The 24825-nt window shown below is 34.9% G+C and overlaps 1 protein-coding gene across 25 annotated transcripts in view; it reads right to left on the bottom strand.

The window, feature by feature from the left end:
• The window catches only part of KCNMA1 (potassium calcium-activated channel subfamily M alpha 1), a 425369-nt gene that overhangs the window by 120638 nt on the left and 279906 nt on the right, over positions 1 to 24825 (bottom strand). For all 25 annotated transcript variants that reach the window (XM_077784567.1, XM_077784568.1, XM_077784570.1 and 22 more), the window contains 7 exons: positions 16982 to 17092; positions 15393 to 15498; positions 13902 to 13984; positions 11677 to 11746; positions 10370 to 10525; positions 2703 to 2812; positions 358 to 426 (listed from right to left, as the gene is read on the bottom strand). In XM_077784567.1, the coding sequence (XP_077640693.1) occupies positions 358 to 426; positions 2703 to 2812; positions 10370 to 10525; positions 11677 to 11746; positions 13902 to 13984; positions 15393 to 15498; positions 16982 to 17092 (705 nt within the window). The remainder of the gene's footprint in view (positions 1 to 357; positions 427 to 2702; positions 2813 to 10369; positions 10526 to 11676; positions 11747 to 13901; positions 13985 to 15392; positions 15499 to 16981; positions 17093 to 24825) is intronic.

Here is a 24825-nt window from a genome sequence, read left to right as displayed (position 1 = left end):
AGCCATAATGAATTTTGATATCACTTCTGTTTTTAATAGTGTAATGGATCTCTGATTAAAAGTGATATGCTATAAACACAAAAATTGTAAGCTTTTCCATAAGTAAAATCACTCCTGGAGATGAGACATATGCACTACTGCACGTTTTACTAAACACTCTGACTTGGGTTAATTTTAGGAAGGAAAAGGGCAGAAATAAGTCCTTTTCAGTCCTATGTGAAATGCTGCAATGCAATGGCATGCTAATTACACTCTGAAATGTTTCAAAGAATAGCTGTGCTCATTCTGAAAAAAAAAAGCAGGCAAAATTCTTGACAGTGCATTGGAGAACTTCCAAAGTGGGTGGCACACACGCACCTGCTTTCGCGTTTCTCCGACTTGTACTCTATGGCTATCATTAAGAGCTTCAGCTTCGCAAACACCAGCCTGCAGGAAGAGAAGAGGCCAGGAGTCAGTTCTCTTTCACAACCAACATCACACATGGACAGTGGCTGCTCCCACTGCTAGGTCGAGTGTCAATGCTGAGATATTCCGGCCTCATTAGGAAAATTTTGGGGCAGAGAGTGGTAGGCCTAGAGCCTGGCTGAAGGCCTTACATTACTAAATATTAGAAGGCTCTGATCTATGTGAGACAGCTTGGTTAGCTTATCTTCAATCAACATCATCCACACCTGGTCCAGCAATATCCAAGGGCACAGAATGTTAGGAACTACATTCACGGATTGGTTGGAATATGTTCACACAGTACACACATGTGGAGTTATAAACAGAACTTGCAGACTGACATTAACTTCTGTTTCTGCCTAATTCTTCACCCTAGTGTTGACATCAAAAGCTTGAAATAGTTATCAATACTGAGTGTCCCATCATCACTGTCTTTGCACACACTTTGTTATCCAGACTGTATGGTAGCTTATTTACAAAAGAATCACACTCCTAGACTTGCATTTATGACAAATAACCTGAGGAAGCAGAACATTTCCTTTAATTTCAGACTTTTAAAATGTCATTGACTGCATGAATTTTAAAAGTTACACTACGAAACCTGTTCTCAAAGTCTGTATATTTCACAGGTAGCTGAATACACTAAGACTATCCACTAATTCAATTTCCCCTTCACAAACCAATGCAATGGACACTTTGCTGTCCTTGTCCTTTGGTTCTTCTGGAAATTGAGCAGTCAATTCTTACAGTAGTGAGAATACCTATGCACTAAACTCATTAATTAAAGTGCTTGAGGAGAGCTCCAAAGTTTAGACATGTTTCTAAATCTCAATAAGCACCCTTTCTTTATTGATTATTTTATCTCCATTCTACCAACACAGATAAATGAATGTCAGCTTTATGTCAAATACCGTCTCAGTCACATCCTCCTACAAACTCATACAGAAACTTGACGCATTTGAAAATGGTTTGGTGTGGAGATTTAATTTTCATTACTGTAGCTAGTATTAACAGCACAAACTACCATTCATTCTGAATATAATATACTTTCCTGAAATATGTTATGAGATTTCCTGTTTCGAGAAATCCACACAAACTTTTGTCCCTATAGTAAAAAACATTTCCTCTCAGTAAACTCAACAGAGTTTGGCTGACACAGGAGAAGGATGGATTGAGAACCCCTCAACTTTACCAGCAAGTTGAAGATGGCTCTGTCATAGCTACACCCTAGACAACTTCTAAATGGATAATATTTGTCTAACAAGTTGCTTCTCCCTCATTCTAATGTCATGTTTTTACTCCTGTAAAAATTGGGAAAGGTGGGGAAGTTAGAGGAGTAGAAGAATACTCGTCCTCCTTTACATAAGAGATTGTATTTTACTTCTCCATCTCTTTCCTCCTCTAAGAATGGAGTCTTCAGAAGTTTTTCTATGTTAACTAGTTTGACACCAAGCTCATCCAAGCAGGGTCTGTTTCTTTCTAAGCATTTGCACAGTCTCTAGCAAACGGTGTCCACAGCAGTGTACAGCTGTCCTCAGCCAGTATGGCTGGAATGAAGAGCAAAGCCAAGCCAGGAGGAAATATGAGTGTGCTAACTAACCTGATAATATGGACAGAGTACTCATTATACAAACCTTATGCATACAAATCCCTCCTTCACAGACTCATTCTAGGCTAAGCATTTTTCAGTCTCCAGAAATTAAGTTGTCACATGGCTTACACTATGGTTATGTACTATGTGCTTCTTTCTCATAACTGAACAGACATATCTTTTCTCTGACATATTTTACTTGCTGTAAGTGGTTTGAAAACTTTTCCACAGAGCTCTGGGTGCCACACTGCTTACATGACTCCACAACATCTGTTTAAATTAATGAATAGTTTCCTTGGAATGGAACACAAGCCAAGATGGTCATGTTGACCACTACTATTCAAAGAATGGGAAACACTGGAAAAATAACAGAATAGTGCTTGTGAGTAAATAACTCAATTTAAAAATATTGATGATGAGTTTGTTCAAGACCAAAAACATTTATGCTTTCATTTACAATTATTTAATTACAAATCTCTCCTGAAACCAGCCATTACAATGTTTCAGGTGCTTCCATGCAGTGATTGCTTTAATGTTTATTTTATGAGACACCATCTGAGGTAGCAGCATTAGGACTTTAGCAGAGTGAAAATGTCTCATGCAAAAAAATTAGATTTCTCTTACACTAAGGTAAATATTTCTGTATATTAAATGTATTTCTACTTACTCACAAACTGCTGGGAAGGACAAACCCACAAAGGCACTAGACAGATATTCTGTATACATTTCATTTGCAACTCCTTCCAGGTAGTATTTCTGCCACGTATCCTCCTCAATCTAAAACCAAAGAAACAGATGCAGAGTTCTGAGTAAAAATCAGACCTTTCTTTGAAACTTACAAACAACTGCTTATACATGAATCAGATTTTAACACATAAGTCAGTACACTTTTATAGCAATTAACATCGCTTATTTGTAAAAGATCTTCTAGAATGTTGAGGAAAAAAACCCAAAACAGGGTCCCTGTACTAAGTAAATCAAGTATCATATGCAAAAATAATACATTGAATTCTTGTCAAGCACACTTGAGCATAAGGTGAAACAAAGTTGTAAAGAGCATGAGGAAAAAACTTTCCCAATTTTCTCTTTTTAAAATAGTAGAATCACAGAATGTTAAGGGTTGGAAAGGCCCTTAAAGATCACCTTCCTGCTATGGGAAGGACAGCCCTCACTAAACCAAAAACTTTCAGGATTTCAAATTTCATTATTCCAGAGCTATTTTGACAGGACTTAATATAGTATTTTAGATAAGTTTGCATTTTTATTCCACAGGCTTATTATTAATTTGGGATTCACCAATCTTTTTCTCATGCTAACTAGCCAGAAAGCACTCTTTCAAAAAAAATGTTCCAAAGAACAGAAGGATGGAAACTTGTTAAGAAACCTGATGAAATGTAAGTTAAAATGATTTTTTCCTCTTGTTTTTTGTTTTCTTTGGTTTTGTTTTTGGGTTTTTTTTGTGATGTTTAGGGGTTTTTTATTTGTTTGTGTTTTGCCTTGTTTGTTTGTTTTGGGTTTTGATTGGTTTTTTTATTGTTTTTATTTTATTCCCTCCTCCTGTTGACACGCTGCCAGTAATAAATTACTTTAGTTATGGAGATGTAAATGACTGAAAAAATAAATTGCAATATGGAGATGTTCCAAATCATACACAACCTGACAAGTGGGCTGCAAACAATCAGAAAAAAATTCTTCCACAGTAATTTGTTTCACCGTTCAGAGGCCATGTGGGATGGTAAAAGGGATTTGCATTGTGTTATTCCCCACCACACACAGAGAAGCCATATCACATTTTTTATAACCCTTTTATTTATAGGAAGCTTGCAAATGTTGCTGATCAGCAACTCTATATACAGAAGAGAGATAAAGTGCAGGCTTGGTAAAAAACTAAGAGTAATGATAGCAAGGGCATGTTTGTAACTTTTGGTATATTTTGTGGCTTTTTCTTACATTGACACCACCTGGGGTTGGAAAAAAATATACAAGTATATTACATATCTCCCTTTCTACTTTCTTCCCTTGCTTTCTTTTCTTTAGGCAGATGGTTTTGATTTGGAGGAAAGAACTCTGGATCAGTCTATAATTAAATATTCACCCTTAGTCAAGGACTGAGAAAGGAAAAAACCAAACATTCCCAAAGCAATGATCAAGCACCATAGATACCAGTCAGTGTTACATTAAACTTCATTAGGTGACTGAAGTGTTTAGTACATGATCTGTTAGGATACCACAAAATGTTGATTATAGAATTTAATGAATTGCTTATATTTGGGATGCTCTAAAATATTATTATAAGATGATTGTTAACAGTCAACTACACATGATCTTTCTGGTTTTTTCTGAACTATGACATTTTCCCAGTGATTTCAAAAAGACAGATGGTCACCTGCCTGGTATCTTTTGTGAGGCAAAATAATTTAGGAGTCATTATGCTCTTCAGTACTTTAAGCCTTTATGATGATATTTTAAAGTTTAGGTAACTGATGGAACCGATCTAGAATGGGCCATACTACCAAAACAACTTCAATCTGTATCTTCTGATTCCTCTCTAGTACTGCAAACATTATTATCTCAGGCCCTAAGTCACACTGCAATTCTGTCTACTGATATTCATAAAATGAATTAGCCACTACTTCAATAGCCTGTATGAAGACTAGCTGGAAAATTACATAGTGCAACCCAAGAGAAGAAATGTAATTTTCATCTGAATCTTTTTTCAAATCATGATACTACTCTGCTCTCCTCTATTTTATATATAGATACAATATTGTTACCAGCAAATATATTTGCATAATACAATCAATTTATAGTGAGACATGGTGACAGATATATGAAAAAGTGACGTAGCTTTTTCAAGTACAGCCATTAGCATTGTCAGAAGAAAATACACCCAGCAGTGTAATTATCAGGAATTCTGTAGCTCCAAAAGAACTATCTTGCTCATGGCATTTGCTTTTCAGTGTAATGACATAGTTACATGCAAGAGATTGAGTGTATCTGAATCTGATCATGCTATCTAATCTCTTCTGCCAAGATCCAAGTATCACTATCCAGATAGAGAACAAATGCTAGAGTTGCATTGTGACCTAGGATTTTTCATTTCATTTTGCAAGGGAAGGGATGGTGGATATACAATTCCTTTATACACAGTGAAAGCAGATGTAAAGTCTGCTCCTTAGCAGTGAATAAGATCAGCTCATCACCACCATAGAAAGGGCACAAAGCAGGACAAAGCCTTTGAGGTTGTTTAATATTCTAATTCTCTATCTCAAACAATATAGATGAGAAGGAAAAGTACCCACAGAATCATAGAATGGTTTGGGTTGGAAGGGACCTTAAAGACAGCCTCATTTCACTCTCCCTGCTGTAGGCAGGGACCCTTTCCACTAGACCAAGCTGTTCAGACCCATCCAACTGGTTTTGGACACTCCCAGGTATGAGGCAACCACAACTTCTATGGGCAACCTGTTCCAGTGCATCACCATTCTCACAGTAAACTTTCATCCTAATATTATTATCCAATCCTGCCTTCTGCCAGTTTAAAGCTCTAACTCCTTGTCCTAAATCAATATGACTTTGAATATTCTTGATTGGTAGTTAAAAAGGATGTGTACAGTGAAAGCAGTATCGCTAAAATATTTTCTCCCATTCACCTACAATATCCACCCAAACCACTTGAGTGAATGTCTAGTATTTTTATGCCTTTGTATATGGATCTGACAGAAAAGTAATTGGCTGAAAGCAGTTCTTATGGTCATACCATAGAGTGAAGCTTCTTAGATTTACAATCTTATAATTGCATTTCCTTATTTTTTATAAATTATCAACTACTTCTCTACTCAATTCCATTGTCTGTTGAAATCAAAGCTAACAAATATCCTTTGTACTATGAAGACTTTACAATCTCAGTCAACTATTTCCACAGCTTTCTGTATGCAAGGATGATTATTAAAATTTGTATAAAAAGACTATATTTGATAAAACATCAAATATGCTAATTCAGATAAATTCTAATTTCAAATGAGATTTATGCAGTTTTTCCCATGTAGAATTTTGTAGTGAGTCAAGGCAGAGAGAGTATCCTTGAATTATAATGACATTAATTATTTTTTAGATTCTGGCCTTGTTGGATTTGAACTGAAATGGATACAGTCTCTAATTCTAATAGTTTCAAAAATACAAAACAGGGCAAGATTTCTATCCAGTCATGAGGCAAAGGATAGACTGGTGTTGATCTGTTCAAATGATTGACTGAAAATGCAATCCCATGGTAGACTTTAGCCCAAAACAAACACACTCATATCACAAGGACTGATACTATGTATACACAGCAAACAGTTTCATACCACAAAAGGCTTTAATTCCTAGAATCAGTGATTTAAAAATACTACAGACAGGAAGATCTTTACTCGATCTTTGAAGATAAATGTATTTGGTAACAGGCTACATTTAATATTTTATCTAGGTCCTGTGAGTAGGATCATGTAATCAGTTTATTATGCAGCTTCTTCAAGAACCTCACATTAAATTGAAACATTTCATTTCCTTCTCACTCGCCCCTTAAAGCCCTCCTACATGTCAAGGAATTCACTGTTCATTCTCCAGTTCTACACTTTGAAGCATTCCTAGGCTGCCTAGGTGGTCAAAAATAAAGAGCAAACAAGTTGATGTGTTCCATCAGTGTAGGTAAGCACCCAGCTGATGTAAATCTGCATGCCTTTATTATGTCTCTCTGTCAGCCTGGACTAGAAAGGAATGTAAAGTGGGCATTGCATATGTGTAGATGTGAGCAAAAGCTGCTGAAAGAGCCCACAAAACACTCCTGCTCTCAAAATAACTTAGAGTATAATAGAGACAGCTCCAGATAATTTTCATATCTGGAATGAGGTGTCCAGGCTGTCGTACCAATAGAGCAAAGACAAAACTAATTTGGCTGTGGACTTGTGTTACACTCGAGTACCACATTGCACATTTCATTAATTTACACAACAATACTAATTTGACTTGTAGGTTGTAGATTGGCCTGTACAAAATTTAATCACTTCTGCCTATTATTCCACATATCTGCTTTTTGCAATGTTTTTCATATAGACAGACTTCTGGTATGCACTTGCTAATTCAAACAATACAGGACTTGCAGTACAGTACAGTACTTCCATATTTTTCCCAGACTGTGCATGCTAATAAAGAGACCAAATTCATTTTTTAATACAACAGTAACAGTCTATGTTATAAGAAGACTGGATTATTAAAATACAGTTTACAGGTGTAAAGTTTTGTGGGTTTTTTTTCCCTTAGCATATATTCTGGTGCAATCTGTCTTGTAGTGTTTACAGAACATTAATCTTTTTGAGCTAATTTCCTTTTTGTTCAGTTTGGTGCCAAAAAGAATATAAAGGATTCCATATGATATTACATTGCTAAAACCAAAAGGAAAATATTAGGAACAAATATAATATTTTGAGGTTTCTTAGTTTGTTTTACTTCTAACACTGAGCAGACTGTTTACACAAATAATTTTGCTGTAAAGTAATGCATAATGAGTTAAATGTGTGCAATGTCACCATCAATCATGTTCATTTGTGTTTGACTGACCAAACATTTATGGCACGTTAAATCACTTTCTAATCACGCTATGGAGGTGGAATAAACCCACATTTCAAGCTTTCATTAAAAAATACAGACGTTTCCATACATTTTCCTGGCAATCTCCTAACTGGTGAGAGATTCCACTATAATGTTTACCTAAGAAATTTGTGAAGGCCTGACAGTACTTAAATTGAATGTTCTTAATGAAAAGGGCTGAAAGTTATTTTAGGGAATGAACATATTTCTCTTCAATAGAGCCCTCTTCAGCATTTCTAATCAGTGTAGCTGCTCTCCTACAATGCACTGATGATTCACAGCCACTATGCAGTAAATTTCCTTTTTCAAGTTTTTAGAGTGAGACAGATATGAGAAAGATCATCCTTTCAGCTAAATAAACAAATGTTTTGTTATCACCAATAGGGTTAGAGTCACGTAAAGAAATGTGTCTCAAGTCTTGTCCTTCTATTTGGCTTCAGATTTTGAATTACAAAGATCTTTAGAAGTGAAGATGTGCATTTTACTTGCCTAGAAAATTCACTCTTAATTATGTGGAAAACACATTTTTAACCAGTATTAACAGAGAACTGCAATCTTAATGCACTCTCTTATGGCGTTTTTTCCTCCCAGTGCCACGTGAAGGTGACATTTGAAGTCACACAAGTTAAGGTATGTCTGCACAGTACCCTGTTTATAACTGTATAAAATCAGACATAAGAGCAAAACTGACAATGACAGCTTCCCCAAAATCAAATTCATTGTTGTTTTTATGCTTATTCTCTGTACGGAGAAATACTCATATGTAATTTGAGTAAAGCCTTGCAAAGCTGAGCCTTCAGCTTAAAACTGTTCATCAATGAGATCTAATCTGTAACTGGACTGAACTATTATAAGAATGTATTATAAAATAAGAAAACATAGCTGGCTAAGATAATGGCAGAAGCGGTTAGATATAACTTATGGAAACATGGTACCTGTACATATCCATATTTTGATTTTAAATGCTTTTAGAAAAAAATCCAGACAATAAATGTGTGTATTTCTCGTACAGCTCCCCCAGAGTCAGATATTTGCACACTCTATCTTTGTGAATTTCTCCACTTTCTCACTGTTTAAAGTGAGTATTAAAATAGCTTGAATAGGACTGAGAATTCTGAGGATACTCATATATTTGGACCTCCTTAGGAGAAAACTGACTTCTTTCTGATTTTGGAAAGACAGAGGATGAGCAAAATTTTCACATGTACTGTGATGTCAAGACCAAGTTCATGCAACAGGCTGCCTCAGTAATTTGCATACATTAGTGTGACTGTCACAAATGTTTGACACTCCTGAGAGTTTTGGGTTACCACCGCAGGCAGGAGTGAGAGACCAAAGTGACAGGCAAGGAGATGTTCACAAGAGATATACAGTTTTCTTCTGGGATATATGTAGAAAGGATTAATTTCCAATTGGCCACATGCTGAGGAGTCACAGATAGATTCCAGGTTGCTGAAGTAGAACAACTTTATTTTTATGTTTCTTTTGGTTGAGTTTTTTTCCAGAACATGAATAAAGATGAACAAGGTTGAAGGTATTGTAATTGCAGGCAGTAAAGTGCAGAGCCCAGACCTATTTTGATATTGAAAACTGGCCTTTTTTGATTAAATGCAATAGTATGAAATATTTTTCATGGGAGCCTGCTGTCTTCTAAAAATACCTTCTTAATAATGTCAGGACTTTATAAGAAGCAAACAAAGACTCACTGTCCTGCACCAACATATGCACCTCTAAGAGAACTGTCCTGGCTTTCTCATCTGAGGATATGAGGATATTTTTATTTTTAGCTTACTTGCACAATGGACTTAAGTGGACCATGGCCTACCTTTCACTCCAGTGTTTCCCATCCCATTAAGAACACTTGTGAGACTAGAAACTTCCCACCCTTTATGTTTGGAATCAGTGTCCCTGAAATGCACCAGGAAGGATGCAATGATTGCTGCGATGGAGGCCTTGGTCCAGTGAACCAGTACAGCTGCCACAGAAGTCTAAGTGGGTTACAAATTTGCACTCTAAGTCCAAAAGAGCTCTTAGACTGAAGGGAAACAAATACATGAATGATGTGGGAAGTCTGGGCCTCAGTTCTTAACACATGTTTCTTATTTACTCATAGTCAGAGATCCACTAGTTTCTTCATGTAAAAGATGAAAACCATCAGTCCTTTTTTCTTGGCACTTTGTTGCTGCATGAGACTTTGAGAAATCTTTTTGTTTTTTTAAGCAGCAGCAACTTTTCTAATAGACAAACACGCTCTTTGTCTAAAATCAAGCAAAAACACAAAATGCCAGAAATATCTCCCTGGAAATGGATGATGATTTGGAAAATATTTTAAAGGCCAGATACTTGCTGAATAAAAATAAAAAAAAAAAAAAAGAAAAACAAACAAACAAAAAACCAAAAGCAAAAAAAACCACAAACCAAACCAAAAAAAACAAAAAACAACAACAAAAAAAAAAACACCACAAGCTGATAAAACCTGGCTTATTGCCCAATTTTCAGCAAAAATATTGAGCAATTCAATTTAAAAAAAATATCGCCAATTCAATTGGGCAATTCAATTGGCATGGAAGTGTGTGCTGTTTTTTTTTTTCATGTTACAAGATCTGTTAATGTCTATCTGTTTTTCTGTTTCACATTTGAGCCATTCTCTACTCCAGACTCAGACAACCTTAATTGCAGACTAATATGTTCTAATGAGAAAGGCATTACCTTTATGAATGACCTCATAGAGAAGAGGTTGGCTAACATTGTTGAAAGGCCCGGTGCCAGGCAGCTCTGGGCTATGAAACCCAGCTTCAGCTCAGCAAGACAGATTGCATCATCCCCTTCTTTCCAGTTCCAGCTTGGGATATTTAGTAGATGGGCCTGGAAAACAAACAAATAACATATCCCACTGGTGAAGAACCAGAAACAGAAGATAGCACGGAATGACTTTCTCTATTAATACCTTGACTTTTTCTGAGTAGGCAGGAGCATTTCAAGTGTTTCAGAGCTTAATTCTATGCTGAGAAATGTTCCACTCTTACTTACTACAGATAAAATGCTACATTTCTCAAGACATGCTGGCTGTGGCACTCTGTCAGGTCTATCCTCACACCTGAACTAGAAGAATATTGTAAAGTTTCCTTCCCTTCTGCATGTTCCTTTTACAGCACTTTGAACTACCATCTGACTGATGAGAAACACACATAATATACAAGAAGTTAATACAACTTAGTTAATACAACAGTAGTTGCTCTTGTTCTAGCAACAGGTTACAGGTATAAGGAGATGTTATCAAACCTTCCTAGTACCAGATTTATTGTGTATTTCATCAAATGAAGGTTTACCCAGTCAAGCTTTTTCTCAAACAGTGGGCAGTGGTTGATCCTTTCAGAGCTAATAAAAGAAGCAGGCTACATATGAGTACTGTGTTATCTGATATATCCTTCCTAACCTTGTTAGTCAGCACTTTATGGACTTCTTCATCTCAGGATTGAATAAACTGACTTCATTGTGTTTAAGGGTCACAAATATACCATAAAAAACCTTTTCAAATACCTTTCCAAAGTGGATTTGTAATTTTGAGCTTCACAATATTCTTAGTACCCACATCTGGGTTATGTTTTAGATTAAAAATCACATAAATTTATCTATTTTGTACCTACTGCTTGGCAATTTCAGGTCTACATGGTCACACCAGAATCAAAAAATCACAATTATCTCCACTAAAACACTAAGAGCAGAACTTACAGAGTTGAAGTGGTGAAAGGTAATCTGGCATCAATAACAACTATGGACACTATGTAGCTTTGAGAATTAGATTCTAGGCAACTAATAAATGTCAAGATTTTGATAAAATCCCTTGCATATATACTACTATATATAAATTACTTTGGAACTGGATTACATGACAAGGTTTATTAAGATGTTTTAGTTTGGAAAGAAAAATGCTTGCTGTTACTGGAACTAGAAAAATTATGAGTGAATGCAATGTAGTAAAAAACTCTGAGAAGAAACAGCAGCCATTACATTACCTTATTGTGGTACTGCAACATCTGAGTGATAATTCTTATCTTCGGATGATAATTCTTTATGGAAATAACTCTAAAAATAAAAGGAAAAAACTATTAAAATATCTTTTAAGTGATAGGGTATTTCGATAATGTATTCTACCATGTTGTCAAGTCCCACAATTAAAACTGTGCCCTTATTCATCTGCCTGTAAAGCAAACTGATTGATGTCAGACCTTTGAAATATTTACACATAGTCAAACTGAGGTAAGAATTAGTGTCTAGTACTAAAGAGCAATAAGCCTCAGGAAATATTCAGTTGAATGGCTTGCCCACACGGAGTTTGCAGAAAAAGAGACTTGTTTTAGCAGCTCTATTCAGATACTGATTCCATTAGGAAAATAATGCAGTTGGAATTGTTACATCATCCTCAGTGATTATTTTCATGTCTCTGAGTCAACATACTTGATTAAGTTTCCCAATGATATATGCCTGAAAAAATTAATTTCTTTCTGCCCCATCACATATTATTTATTTATAGCTGCTAGACATTCATCCTATCTAAACACCTTGAATAATGATTTTGTGTTTCACATGCAAATTCATCTTAATTTTGATGGATTAATCCAAAGATCAATATAAAAACTGATAGCTGAATGCAGAATTTGTATAACATGGGGCTACTTTCACAGTCTGCACATTTTCTGCATTCTAAATTATTTAATGAATCTAAGATATACTCAACTATGTATAGATTTTAAGTGGCTGGAATGAAAAATGTTTGAGAAATGCATGAATTGATAATGTTTTATAAAAAAGCATTGAGCAAAATTAAAGAGATGAACAGCCAAAAAAAAAATCTGGTATTTAAAAACTAAAGGTATTTAAAAAAGATAAAACAATGAAAAAAAATGTGATTTATTATGGAATCATCTGTCTTATTATAAGAGTAAATATCATAAATGTTCACATTGGTGTTTTGTAGAACATATACTGTAAACTACTGGTCTGGCTTGTGTTCTTAAGCTTAGCAAAGCTAGAACAAGAAAGGTAAAAAAATTGCACTATTTTACCAAGTCTTTCTTCTAATTTTCCATTTATTGCTGAATTGTTTAATTAAACATTCAATTTTTAAAAAATAAATTGTGACAATACACAAGAGAATTCTACTCTCACATCAAAAATTTTGCATTTTATTACATTAAATGTATTAAATCTACTAAAAATGCATCAGTCTGCAACTGGAATATTTTTAATGTATTTATGTAATCAATATCAAAATCAAGTTTTTTGCATTGCAACTGAAACCCAAACCATGTTTGTAAAATGAAACTAGGTGTATTTTAGCCTTGTTTCTTTCTCAGATAACTAAACCTCTTGCACACAGTGGTAATTTTCCATAAGAGCAATTTAAGTAGCACTTATTTATTTCTCCCCTTCCTTCAATACACAGCATGCTAACATCTGACAAGCCAGTAAAATCAGTTTATAACACTGTCCAATCCAATATGAGAGAACTTTTAATCAATCACTGACCTGCAATTTTAATTTCAAAAAGGAGACTGGTCTCATTAAAACTAGGATTGTATGAACAAAACAAAAAATGGAATGGCTTAGGTTTGCTGTAACTCTAGCTGCCATCTACTGACACTGTTCATCTCCTCCCTTCAGAGACTACAAGGAGAAAAGCAGGAGGAGATCTGGTGGTCCCTAATGTCATAAATGCCTTGTCAGTCAAAACAAGGAATGATTAGTCTTCAGTGTAAAAAAAGCAGGCTGGAGACAGGAGACAACTCCCTTGTATACTTTGCTATCCCCTAAGCAGTGCATTACTTGCAGGAACAGATCCACCATGGAGCAGCAGGAATGAAGCACTGAAGGTGCTTCTTCCCCACTGTTGACACAGTCCCTGCAGTGCATGCACTCATGCATGCATTGTTGCAACAACCTGACTGCATTCCATTTCCTCTCTGTGTTCAGCTAGGAATACTCAAACACCAGCTCCTGCAAAATGATTGAGTGTCAAAGCCTGTGCCCCAAGTGTCTCTTCTGACACACTAAGGAGACATGAAAGCGTGGAGGTAGGAATTTAGGGTATTCTCACCTCTGGACTTTGGTGACGATCTTTTAATTTGTGTCTAAAAAAAAAAATAAAATCCTACAGTGTTTTTTAAGTGCAACAGATCAGATATAAAATTAGCTAATCAGAGTTAAGAGCCAAAAAGCTATTAAAAACTACAGAGTTTACCTCATAATATTGGAGGCATCTTCAGCATCTGGGTCAGCGCAGTATTTATTGGCAAGGATTAGGCACGCATCTGCTGACTCTATCTGAGACACCAAAGAAAAAGGAAACATATAAAGCAATGTCTCTTTCCAGCTCTTCCTTCCTCATTAACTATGAGGGAATCCAGCACTGGTTGCATGAGTGTTGAGTGTCAGTTCTCAATACTGCTAATCAAAAACGTTTCTAGGCTAACATGAGTTCATGCCAGTGATTACAACCACTCTTGTGTACACAGGGAATTTCTTGAAACTTGCTTATGATGATCAGAGCAGGTCAGCAGTTCAACTGACAACTTACTCTGTATCAGCTGAGCCGCAAAGGTGGCAGTGTTAATCTTTTGTGCCCAGATACTGGAATTTACATTTCTAAATCCATCGGAAGGTCCCGTTGCACCAGTACAGTGCTCCCGCAAGTCCTGCAGCTTTGTTTGGGAATTTAAGTACCTTCCTATTCAAGACAGGAAGAGGTGGCTGTATGGTTTAGAATCTGAGCACCAGATTTAGAAAGCAGGAAGAGGACAACTGATCTATTCACAGGACCTCTAGATTCACACAAACCTGAGCTTTACAGAACTCAAAGCAGATGACAAAAGTATTTTCCAGTGTATACAACCAAATATCAACACGAAGAAGGGTGGAATACAGAACACAAAATAAGAACACACAATTTTATGATCATAATTAGGACATGCTCTGATGAACTGAAACAGTGTGCATTGGGCTACAAAAATCTTAAGCAACTTCTGCAGTCAAAATAGACAAAAGATATGATTAGTACTCCAGACCGTGTTAATCACACTGTACTAAAATATTCTTGGCTTAAGTTGCCAGTTTATATTCCATTGGAAAATCAAAATAAACTAAAAAGTTAACGATCTATCTGACAACTTGATTTTTCTTTAATTTTCTTTTTTTTTTTTGAAACGTCATGCTTTAAGAAGAATCAAATAATTTACCATTTAGAAATTATAGAAAATAAATATCTAAATAAGCAAGCCTAACTAACTTTATCTACCAAAATCTTGACCTGCATTTTTTTCAGGATTATAGGTAACAGAAAAAGGGTTTGGAGTATGAAAAATATTTTTAAATTATTCGGATAAATTTAGGCAACAGCATTTTAAGAAATTCCTGTAAGACAATATCTTGCTATATCAAATATTAATGTAAAATACACTTTTGAATGAAATGTCAATGAAAAATTCATAAAGAGTTCAATGGAATGGCATATAATTATCTTAAGTCATAGTTGCTGTAGCTTTGAAGATATAAAGACATGGGGAAAAAAGGTTTACCAGTATAGATATAATTTATTACTTAAGATAATAGAGATGGAAAAACATTCTTTTGGGATTACATGAAGAAAGGCTTTAGTGTTTAGGTTTTTTTCCAAATAATGCAAAGAGTACTTAGAAAAAGGTCAATTAGCAGAACAGAACAAAAAAGCTGTTACCTTCACTCTTGCCAGGTCATGGGGATTAAGGACTGAACCCTGATAAAATTCCACCTGAGTGAAGTGTCGTTTAAAAAGAGCTTCCAGCTCAAGGTTAGGGGAGATACTGCATAGGAAAGAGGAAGAAAACACAAGAGCAAATGAGAGGTCAATTTCCATAACTGCTCCATTTCCTCCATTTACAAACCCACCTATTTATTTTAGATATTCAGACTTCTGCTGATGCCTTTTCTGTGGCATGGAAACAGCACACCTTACTTAAAAGATAAACTACATTGCTTTCACTGCCTTACTTTCATCTGCTGTGCTTCTGGCCCACCATGTGCTACTCTCCACATTCATCATGTGTACATTTCCAAGTGATGGGAATCCATAAGTGTGGGCGCAAACATTTGAAAAGATCTTCTCCCACAGCATTCTACCCAGAAATTACATAGTACCACAATCATCCTCTGCATGTCCCCACCATTCCCACAATGGCTGACTGTGTTGAATAAAACAGCTCAATGCAAGATCTCTAAAATCAGAATAAGAAACCAGACAGGGACTCTGAGGCCTCTGTGAGCTACAATTAAAACAAACACAATGATGCCATGGCTTTCTGTCTCATTTCATTTTGCCAGAAACCAAAGAAAAATTAAATTGATTACAGTCCATTACATAATGTGGTACCAACCTTGTAAATATTTTTTCTGGTGCCACTAATTAAAACAGAATGAATTGAATAGCTACAGGCACAAACACAAGTAGCAAGGTGCTAAACTCCTTTCATGCAAATGTGCAGTTTCCTGATTCCTACCACCACACATTTTCACTGTGGAAACCTTGATACCCAATTTCCTCTCACAGTCAGTTGTTCTTGCATAGAGAGGGAATACATAAAAAAATGATGTAATTACTTGAGGATGTCATCTCTAGTTGAAATTGAAAGGATTAGATGAAAAAACTGTGGAAAAACTGCTAATGCTTAGTTTTCAGCTTACAGTGTTAAATCATCACAAATTATATCCTCAACTTTTTAATAATTTTCTTTGACAATAAGTGCATAATGCATTGCTGAATGCAAAAAAAATAACTAATTTATAACTTGCAACTCTTATAAACAGACACCATTACAGAACAGAAAAGATATTGTCTCCTATCACGTGGCTTCTTCTAGCAGTTCCTCCCCTAGGCATGGCTATTTGGCAACATACAAACATACAGTGTTTTTCATTAGTTTTACTGATGTTACCAATTTGGATAGTTTCCCTAGGAATATTTACCACTAAAAAAATCTCTTTTGTATTTATTTGCATTTCAGTATTCTTTATCTCATACACCAATCTCCACTTCAACTATACATTTAGCTATGTACCTCACAACAAAACTGGGTCGGAAGTCTTTTTGCTCGACACAAATATACTTAGTAGGGGGTTATGGAAAAAGCAGAAAAAACCCACTTTTCTCAGGATATATTTTTAATAAACATAAATGCATTAATTTTATGGCTATTTGGAACTTTAAATATTCTGTCTTCCCAGAAGCTACAGCTTCACTTAATGAGTTTTAGTAATAGATGATAAGACCAATGTTGAAAGAATACTCACTTATGCAGAAAGACAATTTCTACATTGACATCATCCCTATCCTTGTGCAGGAAGTCCTTCAGGAAGTTCGACACACTTTCAAGTGTTATGTGCCCACAGACAACTATGTGCCTGTTACAGAAAAATCAGAGTTAATCTCACAAAGGAGGTAAAAAAAACAAGCAAGCAGAGATGGAAATGATAACTTATTGAGAAAAAAGAGCATTAGTCTTTTATTGATGTTTCTCTAGATCCTATTCCATGAAGTCAAAGAAGAAAAATAACAATTCCAAAAGGTTTTTTGCAACTGCAAATGTATATACATACACGCTGTCACCATTTGCTGTAAAGCCATTTGACCAGGTTGTTTTACACATTTAACAATAAGTAGGATCAGCTATATATATGTTTATGCACTGTATTAACCAGTCCCTTTCAAAGTCATATTTCCTCATTTTACACATCTTTCTTGATATCTTTAACTCCTCTAATGAGATTTACTGTTTAAATTTTTGGGTTATGACAGCAAATCTCCCTAAAATTATTCAATATTTTTCTACAGTTGAAGCAGACTTTTATGCCAAGGAAGGTAGCGCAAAGCTTGCCAAATACAGGCCATAAGCAGCATGAAAAGAAATTTTTTCCTACCATAAAACCTAGAGGAGAGTACTTTACAACCAGAAGTCATTGTTTACTATTATCACTTTTCTGGCAGAGCACAGTGTGTTAAACATTTATTTTGAAATATGATAACTCCTTTTACATGAGTACTTAGATATCACAAGGACTCAAATGCAATTTTAGAAATAGCAACAATCTAAACTTTCAATTGTTTATTTTATTTAACAGGCAAGACACAGAAGTTTATAAGAGACTCCGGCCATGCTAGTTTGTATTTAACATAGAACTCGATATACGAATGTTTATTACTAAACTTGCTATTCATAGTTTCTGCTTTGCCTTTTTTTTTTTAACATAAGTTTTAGTTGCAATGAATGTTCTTGGACTGCAAACACTTCAAAACACAAAAACATGAGTTAAAGCTTTCTTGTTTTATGAGATGGTAAGCACAGTATCAGAAAATATGACACAAAATATATCAGGTTTTTCCTTTTTCCTTGGGCAAAGGGGTCCTCTGGAGGTTCCTCTGGCAGAGTTTGCAGCACACTGGGTACAGGGGAGAACCATGCTTACACCGCCCCCACCAGAAGGGCTCTGCCCCTGTTTCCCTGATGGCCACTTGCCTGAGTTGCCAGAGGTGTACAGTATGACTTAGTGCATTGTCATACATAAAGCAGCAATGGAAAACCTCAGGAAGCTTCAGATTCTGAAGAGATATTTAAAACCTTAGCAGTTTACTTGATGTGAATTCTGAACAGACTGTTCGGTACACTACACTAGACTAACATATAGCTAAGTTCTTTCTGTCTGGTGGCATTCCAGACTTTTCCTGGCTATAAGTATATATAGCATCAAAAACCCACCGAGTCCGAAGGAAATTATAAATAGCAGCTAAGAATAATAATTTGTATTCCTTATACTGTCTGTGCACATTTTCCAAGATAACTGATTTTAAATTATGGGAATTATTTTCTTCAAATGTCTTCATCTATTACTAACTAAGAAATTGAATTTTCCATCTGGATAGCTTATACATTGCTTTTGATAGCAGAAATAATTCCTGATTGAAGGGAAGTCTTTTGTGATCCAGGGCAGTTAGCTTTAGCTGGGTCTCTTCCTGAATGCTCTTCTGATACAGAACATTCCTATGGAGAAAATTTATTACCTCCCTGGCTGATTTCACTCAATATGGTTTTTTTTGTGTCATTAATTACAGTCCACATTTTAAAGTATGGCAACACATAATATTGTATTGCATGAAGAAGAAATTATCAAAGTATCAAAAGATTACAAGGCAATTCATGCTCTCAGATACCTCCAGAGGTTATTTGCTACAAAAAGCTCCTGCTAAAAACACATGCATTTGGTACAATCCTGTTATGACTTTCACTGAGTAGGGACTCACAGCAATCTGCTCCAGTGAAAATAAAACATTTGGCTGTCAAAAACTCTCACATTGGGTATCAGGACTAATTGTTTTTGGAGTGTTAAAAGGCATCTGCACTGTGGTTTCACTTTATACTCTGATTTGGAGCTGGACACAATCTGGTTCCTCCAGATTTTCTCTTCTTTGCTATACTTACACAGTGCATGGCAGTGTCCTGAACAGCGACTGCAACAAAACCTCCTGGCTTTCAAAGAATATTTTCTGATAAGATACTTGCATTAATTTTTGGTTGAAACTTTCCATCAAAAAACCTTCCTTAAATGTAAGTCATATTTTTGCTTAGAAGTAAAAGAAATTGAAAACAGATTTCCTACTTGTCCATAGAGAGTTATTAGGTATGTTATTTAAGAAAACTTGAAGAGTTTATATTGGAACTTATAATGTTGCAATCTGTCCTGTATATTATTTGAAGATTTATAACTTCCTCTGTTTGTTTTAGTAACCATTGTATTCATTTTTAAATTTTTTTTTAAACATCCATTTTTTTTTCATGCACTGAGAAAGTAAAGCCAACATAGTGGACGTCTTTTGTTTGCTGCAAGAGTTGGTTAGTAGAAAGACACAAAATTAAGTTCACTTGGTCAACAGAAATGTCTAACTTCTGCATTAAGCTTTTCTTTATGAAAAGCCTCAGAACTAGTACATTATTATTATTATTTCTTTTTTTTATTCTTTAAAACCAAAATCGATAAAGTACCTTGCCATACCAAAAAACATGATTTAAGAATTTAGACATTTTTATTACTGATAGGTATTTAGGAGGACTAAGTTTTTTTTTAAGTAGTAGTTGTCATTGGTACACGTCAGATGTGAAACTGGTTTAATACACCAGTGGGAATCCATATTATATTATTGTAATGCTGCAAAATAATCCTTTTACAAATAATCAAAAGCTTATCAGGAGCCATATTCTATCAACAAAGATGAGCTAATCCATCCTCTTCCATATATATTTATCATTCTCAAAATGAATTTCATAAATACAAAAAAATATGAAAATATTCCAAATATGAAGAATTGGCGCAGATGTACATAGTTTATTTCAACTGTGATTCTACATAATTGAAATTCTCTACAGTACCTATTTTTTTCCACCCTAGTATTGACATAATGATCCACTTATTAAAAATACTGCAGCTTGCAAACAAAAATTGAGACAAAAAATCCAAGGCTACTACAGAGACACACTGTTTCATTATGGGAAACAATGAAATTAGCAAAAATTAAAACATCCAGGTTTCTGGCATGAGATAATTGAGAACATACACTTAAACCATGTAAATAGCCCTGTAAATGAAAACAGATCCACTCTAAATGGGACTCTTTAAAAAGGATTTTTGCATTGTTCCTCCTTCAGAAATAGAAAAGACAAATCTTTTCCCTGTTTATTTTGCAAGAAATATCCATTTTATTAGAATAAGACTAAAGAACCTGAAAAAACTCAGTCCATCTAGTCTGTTCTAATAAATCAAAAACAATAAATACAAAATTCTCTTCAGCATTCAGTTGAATACTTGGTGCACACTTGTCAAGTAACTAAAGGAAGTGGGGTGCATATTGATCTAGATGCCTCTATAAAATTATGACATTAATATCAAATACATGTGCTCAGATCTTTTTGTGGTATTTCTGCTTTGCATTCTGCTCATTCCTTCATCTACTGACCATCTAAACTCTTTACATACCAGTAGTAGGCTGCTGTGGTTGAAGAAGGCAGCAGCTTGTAAAGTCTAACAGGTTTTGCTCAAAGAAATGATGCTTTCTTATTAAAAAAAAGTCAATAAATGTCAACAGAGACTGTATATGTGGTCAGCTTGTATTGTATATATGGTGGTCAGCTTGTTTTTCTATTAGTGATATACATACTTAAATATACCAGTTCACAGTACACTTCTAGATGGTTGTGATTTTCATGATTTACCAATCATTACTCACAATTCTGATAATTCAGCTCCAAACTTCCTGTGTGTGCTTCTGTGTCTTTCTCTTATTTCAATATAAACTCCTCTCTCAGTTTAACTCTTAAAAGTATTAACTGCTGTGCAGCCACAATTTGGAGTGTTTCCCTTTCTTTTTCACAGAAGACTTGATCCCAAAGATCATGGTCCTCTAAGAATCTCTTATGTAGCCAGTGTGTACAGTAAAAAATAATTAAACTGTAAGCTAATTTCTCAACCTGATTCTCCCATCAGGCTGTATAAATCTCCTAGTAAAATGGAGACAAACAAAAAATATTAAAGGATATAGCTAATTGACCGTCAAGCAAGTTTAACATTTTTTTCTCCTCCTGTGTCCAAAAGTAGATTTTTGTTATTTTCTTTATTTCTGAAGGATTTAAAATCTCAAAAGTGTTGTAGTTACTAAGAAGTGTTGCAGACACTAAAATATGTATTAGCATTAAAAGTATACAAGCATATGGTCATACCTGTCAGAGGAGCTGTAATTGAAGTATGTGAAAACATATCTCAGGTACTTTTAATTTCTGTAAATTGGACCTTATAGCTTCAACTGTCAGCTATTTAGGAACCAGAGTGTACTTTTCAGCTGCTGTGCTTAATTCTGACAGAAAATATCTGTTATTTCCACCAGGTTCCATCCCTTTGGATTCTCTCTTAATCATGAATAAAGAAAAAGGAATTAGGTAATACTGAGAAGCACTGAAAAAGCTCCGTTCAATATATGGTGCACAGTACAGATCAGTGGAACCCTACTGGATTCTACATCAGATTAACACAAATAGGAAACTGGTAATATCAGGAATTTGAAATTTTCTCAGATGCAAACATTAAATCACTTTGTGACCAATAAAAGACTGCATTTCAGCTCCTTTAATCTAGGATTAATAGCACATTTCTTTGTTTAAACTACACATTAGAGCTTTCATCCAAGTATGTTTGCAGTGGCATGCTATCCTACATGACTCACTCTGGGCTGCCTTGTTTATTTAAACTTTGCTCAGCTACAGCTAGATGAATTTATCTTGCATTTTTATGATCATGATCTAAGGAATTTTGCAATTTTTCCCTATAAACCAATTTAAAAGTTAATTATTCTTTGTTTGATGCACACCTCCAAACAAGCCATAATAAAATAAAAGAACAGTGATTTTGTTCTTCTAGAATCTGGATTAGTGGAGGCTACCATTATAGCTTAAAGTATGAATATTCATCCTTTCATTCAGTCTGAATAGCAATATCATTTAGAGTATTTCTGCTTTTATGAAAAATAACACAACATTTAGGCACAACACACATCTATGATCAGAAGACAAAAGTGAATAAACAGAAGAAAAAAACCTGCTGAATAGCAGGCACAAGGAGCCCATACTAGAAAGCTTACAGTTAAATGCAGGGGTCATCTACACCTCCAGCATTAGCATCTCACTTGCAAACAGACCTTAATTGACTGTTCTAACCTCTCCAAACCCTGGATTTTATTTTTGTGATATTTTGTGTGGTAGATATCACACACACAAGGCATCCTGGTTTTACTTCTGAAATCAACTGAAAGGAGTTTCTATTAAATACATTGCTTTCTCCCATCATTACTCATTTCCAAATCACCTTATGTGTTTTTTAAGTGCTCAAAAAATAATTAAGTCCTTTGTAAGCAATGCAGGATTTAGGAAAGACTTTTCAGATTTTTCGAGCATTTGATCCATGAGCAGAGCCAGTGCATTTCTTTCCACAGAAATCATCCCAAAATGTCATGTGTAATTTTCTGCAACAGAATCTGAGTGAAAGCAAGAAGTCTCTAAAACTTGCTGAACAATTAATCACTTCTGCCATCTCACATTACACATCCTGGAATGCCATGTACTCTATAGTTTGTAGAATATGGTAGATCAGCAGATGTATAAACCAGATTCTGTCTTTCTTGGGTCAAAATTTGAACAGCATCTACTGCTTTTTGATGCCAAATTCAAAAGGGTTTTTTCAAAGTTTAAGCAGAGAAAAGGAACTTTTAAAACTTCAACTGGAAAAATAAAAGTGCTATTATTTTAGGAATAGAACATGGTATGAGACCTCAAATACATATTTTAAAGTCATAATGTTCTTATATGTCACTTCCCACACTTCCTTTCTTACTTTCAAAAGAATGGATATAGTTCAGTATGCACACAAAATTGAAAAAAAAAATAAGTTTCTCCTATTTCTTCTATCTGTCAGTCTATTTAACACTCATCAGATTTTCTTTATCACTAAGTGAAATTTCATTTGAAAAAGTGGGATTAGAAGAATGGCTAGCAGATGGGAACTAGAGACACCCCTGGGATCATAATGTAATCCATGTCACATTCTCTTATTACATTCTCATCCCACTGAAAAAATAATATCTTACATATTGCATCAAATTATTTAATATAAGAATTTAATGTCACTTTCTTTGGAGATATGCCTTCATTACTGCAATAAATGGACCTTTTCTTTGGTTAAGCTTTAACATTTCTTTTTTCTAATTTGTAATGAAATTCAAATGTCTAATGAGTCCAATATGGCCTGTCAACTTAAATTTATCTGTTTGTCTTTCTGTTTACCATATCTATCTGTCTACAGTTTTTATTTTCCTCTGTGAAGTTTAGTTATTGAATCCCATGTTTCCTTCTGGAAGGAATTTCTAACAGATGATTATTCCTGTTGATATGGTGATGATTTGGTAATTTATGGCTTGTAAATTTAAGAAATGTGTAGAAATGTCTGGGAAGCAGAGCAGATCATGAGAGCAGAGAAACAGGAGGTTCCAATACCTTTACAGTGTAGGACTGCGATTTCATTAAAATGCATTTTTAATCTTACATAATAACTACAATAATGCCTCTGGATAATTTATTTTTACATCTTTTGAATCTGCAATGAAGTCTAGCATAAACCTGTACTATGGTGACAAAGCAAGCACTTTATATAAACCTAGCCAGAACCACAGAAGGGCCAGGTTGGAAGGGACCACTGTGGCTCCTCTGGCCCAACCTCCCTGCTCAGACAGGTCATTGCTCTCCTTGCCATACCTATTTATGCAAAGCTGGCTCCTACTTTCTGCCCTCATAAAGAATTTGCATCGGATTTGATAGCAGTTTTGTATAAAAAATAATTTAGTCCATGAAATTAGAAGTCATTAATTCAATGTAAAGACTGAAAAAAAACAATAAGTGATCTAGGCTGAGTTCATCAGCTAACAAATGTTCTTTCCATATGCTTTCTAGAGCTTTGTGCACACTGATTTATACAATAAGTTAAAATCTTCAATTGGAAAATATTTCACAGAATTAAAATCCAGTCTGATTGTATGCACACTCAAATACAGAAATAGAACAAGAACAATTGTGATTCAAAAGTAAATTAGCAAATACAGAATAAAATTTTAATTATGGATTGGTAGAAAGAGGTAAAACGGATCTGGATCTTTAACCACATCACATACCACACTTCAGTATAAATATTATAAACAAATAAGCAAAAAAAACCTTGGTGGGTTTTTTTTTTCCTTAAAATAACACAAATGATCTTGTAAGTACTATTTTGGCTGGATCCAAATGTGTAAGTTCCAAAATATCACAAAAATAGTGCTATATCATAAATCTACTTATCCAAACCCAAGACTTTCTTGAAAAAATAAAAAAAAAAAAGATTCTTATTTCAAAAGAATTAAAGCTTGAACATTACAGAAAAGTAGGCAATTACAGCACTTTAGAAATTCATCCAAAGTGATCAATGCCCCTTCTGGCCTTCCAGGGGTATGAATGCATGAACAAACCTTCAGGTCTAATGCTCTGTTCTAAAGCCAGCTATAGTGACAGAGG

The sequence above is a fragment of the Lonchura striata genome, chromosome 7 (genome assembly GCF_046129695.1).
Source record: "Lonchura striata isolate bLonStr1 chromosome 7, bLonStr1.mat, whole genome shotgun sequence".
Taxonomy (NCBI): Eukaryota; Metazoa; Chordata; class Aves; order Passeriformes; family Estrildidae; genus Lonchura; species Lonchura striata.
The sequence above is the reverse complement of the archived record's forward strand: the minus strand, read 5'-3'. Positions and strand labels throughout refer to the sequence as shown.